General features: G+C 34.7%; 1 protein-coding gene across 4 annotated transcripts in view; it reads left to right on the forward strand.

Annotated features, from left to right (window-relative positions):
- The window catches only part of ATP11C (ATPase phospholipid transporting 11C), a 186,212-nt gene extending 178,028 nt beyond the window's left edge, over nt 1-8,184 (forward strand). For 2 of the 4 annotated variants that reach the window (XM_045583476.1, XM_045583475.1), the window contains one exon: nt 7,992-8,184. Coding sequence is in view for 3 of the 4 variants with exons in the window: in XM_045583475.1 (XP_045439431.1) it covers nt 7,992-8,054 (63 nt within the window). In the remaining variant the exon portion in view is untranslated. Of the gene's footprint in view, nt 1-4,326; nt 4,393-5,072; nt 5,178-7,991 lie in introns of all 4 variants that reach the window. The other 2 variants (XM_036443269.2, XM_045583474.1) reach the window with 2 other exon arrangements.
- Nucleotides 8,185-8,393: the final 209 nt, after the last annotated feature.

Consider the following 8,393-nt stretch of genomic DNA (forward strand, 5'->3'; position numbering starts at 1 on the left):
TCTGTTCTTTAATCTTTCCAGTAGACTCCTGACTAACTTCCTTTAGCCTGCGGCATTTAGTTTTAGTATGGGAAAGTAACATTTACTTGTATGATTATACCTTAATATCAGTTGAACTGGGCTAAAACAGACTGATAAAGTAGGTTCCTCCCAAAATGGCTCAAGTGGCAATTTAAATAAAGCCAAATAAAAAATGTCACAATAATAAATGGTTTTATGCCTTGTTATAATAGAGAATTTGCCTAGGAAGAATCTCTTGAGTTGTTCTTCCATCCTCCTTATTTGGAAGTATACTTTGGGGTGCTCCTAAATGTTTTTCTTATTTGGGATAGTGGAGCTCATACTAAATAATGGCTCACACCCAGCTTCATGTTCTAAAGACATTCCAAAAATCTTCAGAAATCCAAACTTTCAAAAATATTATCTTCTTCTTTAGGCCCTTTCTTTAAAAAAATTACTTAGGTGATGAGAGCTACTAACAGGCATAAAAAATTAGATACTAGCTGAAGGTGACTTTTATTAAATTAAATGGATATTAAATGGAGGAATTCTACAAAGCATTTACAGATAAAGACTAGAACATTCCTAACTTCTGTTGAAACCATGCGATTCTGGGACCGCAGCCCTATTTACATAGCAAGCATAGAATGTTGCTAGGGGTTCAGCATGAAATCTGTTTGCCATGGGTGGAAGAATTCTAGTGTCTGTGCTGTAGCTTGGCATGCTGATATGCTAGAATGATGAGAATTTCCATAATCACGTTCATTCATTCATTCATTAATTCATTCATTCTTACCTTCATTGAACCAATGAACATGTTGAGCCACCTAATGATGAACATCTCTCTTTATATGCAATGTCTGAAAGACTAAGTGGTTTCAAACACTATGTGATTTTGAGAGTTGCAGATGAGACAGAATGTTGTGGGCACTCAGCAGTGCTGCCACTTTTTTTTCCTTGTGAGAAAAATGCAAGAGCAAAGTAGTGCATATGAATGCATAAAGGCCAACTAAAACATGGCAGCCATGGTTATTCTGATAAGTCACATGTTTACATAAAGCCCAATTTGGCTATACCAAAGAGGCAGAGCCCACTTCTAAGATAAAGGAGAAAGAATCTCTTAATGACCAACAGTCTGCCATCTGGGTGACTTACTACTTTGTTCAATATCCCTTGTTAAGGCATTTGCCTCATTTTAAAGAGAAAAAAATATTCTTTTACACTAGTTTGGCCTCACACCTGACACACTCCCTAATGGGATAAAGGATGTGTCCCTACCTATAAATAGAAGATTCTTTGACCATCAACCAGTAAGCACCTTGGTACTTTGTACACACTGCCAGAAATGCCTATTACACCTAGGCTCACAGTGCTATCCTCATGTTGGTCTTGGCCAATATGAAGGGAATTTAGAAGTGGGTAGTGAAAATATCTCTATAACCTTAGAGAAAGCAGCTAAGACATTTACATGTAACAATTACAGAAGCAGCCTTCTGGTGACTTCCATTTCCTGAGGGTCCACTGTAAGTTAGCTACTATACTAGGTGTTGGTAATTCAGGGATGAATCAGAGGATACCTCCGTCATAAGGAGTCTCACTCTAATTAAGTTATAAAATGGATTCATGTGATATAAATCAGAATAGTAGACTAAATGATATGGGTTGATTTAAGACAAGTGAAGTATTTCAGTGTCTGCATCACTACCTCCTGAAGCCACCACAGCAAAGTTCTGTCCTGGCAGTAGCATTGTAAAGAATTATGCGGTCTTCAAAGAGGTGAAGGGATTGAGTACAGAATAGTTATGGGATGTAAAGTACAGCATAGGGAATATAGTCAATAATATTCTAATAACTATGTATGATGTCAGATAGGTACTAAATTTATCAGGGTGATAACTTTGTAAGTTATATAAATGTTTAATCACTGGGTTGTATACCTGAAACTAATATAATGTTGGATGCCAACTGTAATAGAAAAATAAAAGATAAAATTATTTTTAAAAGGTGAGGATAAGAAGGAATTCTGCTATCTTCAGAATAGATTCCCTAAGTAATTGAAATCAAGGATGTGGTTAAGCAATATATTCCTCAGCTATATTTTCAGCAATATGCTTAATTTTTTAGCTAAAATTCCATCATTAAGGATCGTAGGCCTTTAATGTTTCTTATAAATCAGCAAAGCTGCACTGCCGTACTGCTGAAGTGTATAATGAAACTATTGAGCACTGAACAGTGGAGCAGCAGGATAACACTTCAAATTTTAAAGTTTAGGGTTTTGGACATTTCAAAAAATTGTGTTCCCCTCTGAACACAATTGTTGGGCTATCTCTCAGTCAGTGAAATATATCTAGACTTTCTGGCCAAGTAAGAAATACCACTTCCCATTTCCAATGGAGGAATTTCCACATATAAGTTTTCCTATGTAAACCACAACAATCAAAAGGAAGGCTTGACTTTGCCTACTGGACACAGGGGCACTATAATCCAATGGGAAGGGACCCAGCAACAAATTGAAGCCTAGCGTGGGAAGTCTGCATGAACAAAAAGAAATATTCCATTATGAAGGGAGCTCTTTCAGAGTGGAAGACAGGAAAAGGAAGAATGTCAACTACCTGAGCAAAATTCCCAGAGATAGCACTTTGAAATTTTTGGAAAATGTAATTTATCCTTGTAAGAACAACAGTGACAATCATGATTACTATCGAAATGCTGACAGTCACATACACCCATTGGTTCTGAGAAAAATAACACTGTGAACTAGGTTAGACAAAAATAAAGTTGAATCCTAATGCCATGACTGTTGAGATGGACCTTTATGCATTGGCCTCTTTGACACACTGCTAACTGAGCTGTAGATGACTGCAAAGGAATGTGGAAATTTCATACTGTTTCAGCTCATTATCTCTAGTCCTTCTCACCTCTCTCTCCTACCAATTGCTAGCTATATCAATTTGATTGTTTTAGATATATTTGCCATGCTCTCTACTGCCTTCTGTACTTTCATATTTCCTTTTTTCCCATTATAACTGAATCTATAAACTTCTAAATTTTATTATTCATAGAAATAATTTTATCTTCAGTGGTTGGATACAAGGTTTTGATACAAGCACCAAAATATGCTTGTCGTTACAGTCTTAAGTAGATAGGCTTGTATATTAAACATGAGGGTGAGATACTTGTATCATGTTAATCTTATAAGGTTTTTGCCCACAAAATAGAAGACAAAGCAACTTTTAAGAAAAAAAAATTATAAACTGATATTTCTCTAGCTTTATTCATTTATAATTTGCATGTTACTAGCTTTATTTAAGGTAAAATATGAACAGGAAAAATATAGTAATTTTAAAACATGAATAAGTCAAAGTATTTGTCTTTTAAAGTTTGTTTATTAGACTATGCTGGATACATGTATTACTTTAACTGGTATTTTTTTTTAATCTTATTTTCATTAGGCACTATGTAGATGATATGGGTAATTAACAGAATTGTTAAATTTATCCCTGTAGTTGACTACTCATCTTCTGTTTGCCATGGGCAATGCCAAAACCAAGTCTCTAACTTCCGGCATACAATGAAAAAGAAAAACATAACCTTTTAGGTTTTCTGATTAAACTATATCAACACTTGCTTTTTCTAGGTGTTTTAAAGGAAAATTTTATAGCTCTTGAGCCTACCCTTTGAAAGAGGGCTCTGTAAGAAAAAGGAAGAAACTCATCAAATTATGTTAGAATAAATGTATTACAGCACTAGCCCCGAGACAAATAATTCTAAAGTGTGGTTTTATCAAATCTTTTCCCACTGTGCTTGTTTTGATTAGGTTTTTAACCTGCAGCTGCCCAAAGGCAGTCAGTCCCTTCATATTTTATCTGTGTGATTGCATAAGGGAGCTAGTCACCTTAAGGTGGGTTGGTGATGCAGCCTGGACATAGCTCTCCAACCAGTGGGTTTTGAACAATGTAGCTTAGTGAAATAATGATTAGAGATAAGCTTTATTGCAATGAGAATCATGTTTTTAAAATTATTTTATTCAAAATAATCAATTTTCCCATTAACTAAACAATTTTAAATTGATATATAGAGAAGTAGTAGTGTGCACATATAATAATAGACTACTCCTAACTCTAATTCTACTTTTACTTGTAACGTCTTCAATACTAACATGTCATTTCGACTTCTAATTCTCAGGCTTTCTTTTTAAATGTTTTACATTTCAGAGAATATTTACTTTTCTTTTTTTTTTGGTTTCTGCATTTCTCTTTTTTCTACTGCAATTTTCCACCTTTTGTGCAATTGTGAACAAGGTAACGAAACGCCTCCCTTCCTCAGGAACATCTACTATCTTCATGCTTTCTCAAACTTCCAGCAATCACAGTTTCTCTTGGAGTGAATAAGGTGATTTCCTTTCTTAATGTACCAACTTGCTTGCATTCTCATTTGCTTGACACCATTTTCTGGTTCTCTATGAAAAATTGCTTCTCATGACTTATTTTTATATCTTCTACTGACACTTAAAGGAGTATTTTGTCATTTTTCATTAATCATTTGTTCATCTTCTCAAATTGTCACACTGGACAGGAAATTATTTCAAAAACTTGGACAGTAAATCTCTGGTCCCGTTGATAACTACTGTGCAATAGAAGCCACGGTGTATTAGAACCAATCAGTTCACCAACACAGGACTGTTTTGCACAATTTCTCTTTGTTCGATACACTGACAGCACTGCCACAACGCTAGGAGGTGTTCACCAAAAGGATGGTATGGTTTACTAATCAAAATATATTGACTCATCTACCACATAACCTACCAGAATCATTTCAAAAACTCAAGTTTGGCACATATTACTAATGTCTGTATACTTCTACCATGAAAACAATTCGATTCAAGTTGGACACTTTCTTAGGTTTTTAAATGTATTTATTTAAATGTTATGCATTTGTTATACTGTAATCATTTGTACTTTTGGCCAGAAGAATTAGTCTATAGAACGTGATTTTTCTTCTTCTACATTTTTATCACCAGGTAGGTTAACCAATATTCAAATCCTTTAAGTATCTTTACCTCACTATTACAGAGAAATCTGAGCTGTAAAAAGGCATCTGACTCATTATCCGCCAGACCTTCAGTCAGACCTCTTCTTTTACGAACATTCTCAGACGAATCTAATATGTTGTAACAGGTACCTAGTGTTAAGTGGGCTGGCTTTAAAGAAAAAGATTAACAGCATTATAAAGAAAAAAATGAAACTATCACTCTCTAAATTTTTTCTGTTGTTGGTGTGGTGAACTTTATATTATTCTTTGCTAAAATATAAAGATGCATTACTTGGAATATGTGGAAATATGTATTTTAAATTTGCTAACCCCACCCCCCCCCCAAATAAAATTTTAGGCATTTTCCAGAGCTGAAGGGTAATACAATAATGCTCAATAGTAACCAAGAAATATAATTTTGATTTTAAAATGTGTTTGAATAATTGAAAAGAAATATTCCAAAATTGCATCTGTATAATATCAAGTCAGTTTAGCATTGCATGTTCTTTTGGGAATCATGTGAGAATAATTCAATGTGTTTGTATCTCCATGTGCTGTGTCTGTGTGTTTGCAGGTTTAAACTTAATGTCCTTGTAAATGTCTGATTCCCAAATATATATTAATAAGCCAGTCTAATCATTTTTAATGCCAAGTTTTATTCAAGCTAAATGTTTCAACTTTCAGAGGTAGTAAAATCTTTACTAGCCATTCAGGGGGGTGCTACCCTAATTATATAAAATGTTTCATAATTCATTTTTTTCTCTAAAAATGAGTAAATTATTTTATATCATTCTTCCATTTGCCCAAAAACTATTTGGAAGGAATTTATATGCTATGGGAGGAATCCTTGAATTTGGAATGACTCTTCCATGTGTATTTTGTTTCCCACTGCAGGGGCCTCTGTTACCCAGACCTTTCCTAGGTCTTTTATCCATTTATGGAAATTTAGAGTAATTCATAAATGAGGTTTTCAAGCTTGTCAACTTAGAAACAACTCTGTACAGCTTAGGGCAGGGCTGTCTTTCATGCACACATAAAAATAAATGATCATCATGAATGAAATTGCAAGTCAGTTCATTTTGAAGCTAAGAATTATAAATCCACACCTCATAGGCCCCCTCTTTCATTAGCTCTCAACTGCCCCACAGTCCATCAAAGGAGAAATATTGAATGAATGGATTGATTCCATTGGTTCTTTTGCATCTGCTGTGTTAGTTTGGAAGCTGACTAATTTTGCCTCTGTCAGCATCTCCCTCGCCCAACCTCCATTTTGAGCAACTCACCTGCTTATATTTTCCCTCAGTGATGAATCTGCCTCTCAGTAGCCTTCAAAGTTTTTTTTACCCCTTTGTCCCAGTTAGCCTTGTCCTAGGCTGTGTGGTGCATTTTAGCTATACTTTTTACAGCTAATTTTGTACCCCCCTGGATTGCTTTCTTTAGCTTGGTCTGTGGTTTGGGGGATTGGCTGGGTAGCAGACACTGCTATTGCTTTTGGACTCTCCAGGGCTTTAACTCCTACAAGGCCTAATCGAGAGCTGAGGAAGTTATAGCTTTTAAGCAATTGTTTTATTTTCATGTAAATTTCTTCCAGGAATTTATATTCATGTGGATTAGTTCTTCTCCAAGGAAAATATTTGGCAAATTAATTTAGCCCCACTGAGTTTATCCCTTGGTTGATAAGGTGACATGACACCTTTTACAAGTTCTCAATATAAATGGCAATCTTATTTTCGTTAGTCACCATAACCCTCTATGAAAAATTAACATGAGAATATGGAAAATAAAAAGAAATAGAAGGTGTTCTGGAGGACTTCTAGTCCAACCATGGTGAGGAAGATGCACAAAGAAAATAGCATACCTCTTTAAAGCCTTCCACTTCTCAGGTTTAAAAAGGTTAGATTTTAGAGTAGAGAATGAGAAAGTTAATCTCCCTCCCATGACATAGGGCTTCTACTTTTCAACATTCTTGATTTACACTCTGTTATCCATTGTCCTGTTATGCCCCATCCCACTCATAGCATTTGATGATATTTAGAGGACAGAAAAAAATCTATAATTTTTTAGGGATATTTCTGGTTTTTCTTTCCTAAAAAGATAATGAATAAGAAAAACAAGAGTCATTTGACCCTTAGATACATCATCTACCAAAAAGAAAATTAACTTCACCGTGGCTGGTGTAGCATAGTGGTTAGTGTGTCAGCCTGTGCACCAGAGGATCTCAGATTCGATTCCCAGTCAAGGGCATATACTCAGGTCACATGTGGGAGGCAATCAGTTGATGTGTCTCTCTACTCCTTTTCGCTCTCCCTTACCCCCTCCCTTTCATTCTCTCTCTAAAAATCAATGGAAAAAAATATCCTCACTCCCTGGGTGAGGATTAAAAAAAGAAAAGTAACTTCAATATTACAAAGAGGAAACATGTTTCTTTTAATAAAGTACTTTAACAACAGTTTTTCAAAACAATATATATTCAGGATATTCTGTCAAATTTTGCACATCCAAAAAAAACACACAGTAATTTGTTCATTCATTCAGCGTGTCCTGAGAATCTGCTATGTGTCAGATTCTGTGCTAACTGCTAAAGATAGAAAGATAAATAAAATGTCCCTGTTCTCAAGGAGCTTATGGGCTACAGGAAGGGATCTTGGTGAGGTAAGCCTCGGCTATGGCAGATAGTCCTAGAGATAACAACTGTTAGAAGAACCCTGGAGCAATCCAAAAGCAAAAAGCAAGTCTGAATCTTACTCAGCTGACAAATGATTAGATCATTAAAAACTGGTTATTGTGTCACTCTTTCTTTTTCCTGCATGTGAATAAAACTTGGCTCTTTGTTAAGACAGTCTCTTTACTCTTATAACAAAATTTACTACTTGACTTATTTTTGAAAATGCTATACAAATGGTTTTACATTGTTATTATTAAAATAAACCTTTTAACTATGTATATTTTAAATTTTTCAGAATCAGAATCTTGAACTGCCTATGTTATTGTCCTACAAGCATATTGACAGTGGTTACAGCTAAAAAAGAAAGCATGAAGAAACAACTACAAAAAGTTAATCATCTCAGGATACTCAATATGCAACAAACTAAAAAAGTCTCATGTCTAGGGTTTAGAATAAATGTCCATTAAAATACCAAATGACTATTGTAAGCATTTACAGTTATTGTAACTAGCCATTATGGCCAAAGCTCTACGTTATAAGTAATATGAAAGTTGAAAGCAAGAATATTTATAATTTCTGGCTTTAGATAAAATAATATAATTACCAAGTGGGTGTTCTTTTAACCCATGAATTTTGTGAATGGATTTAAATAGAATAATATAAAAATAGAAGTCATGCAATGGGAATGAATAGATTT

Source organism: Pipistrellus kuhlii, unplaced genomic scaffold (genome assembly GCF_014108245.1).
Source record: "Pipistrellus kuhlii isolate mPipKuh1 unplaced genomic scaffold, mPipKuh1.p scaffold_m20_p_19, whole genome shotgun sequence".
Classification (NCBI taxonomy): Eukaryota; Metazoa; Chordata; class Mammalia; order Chiroptera; family Vespertilionidae; genus Pipistrellus; species Pipistrellus kuhlii.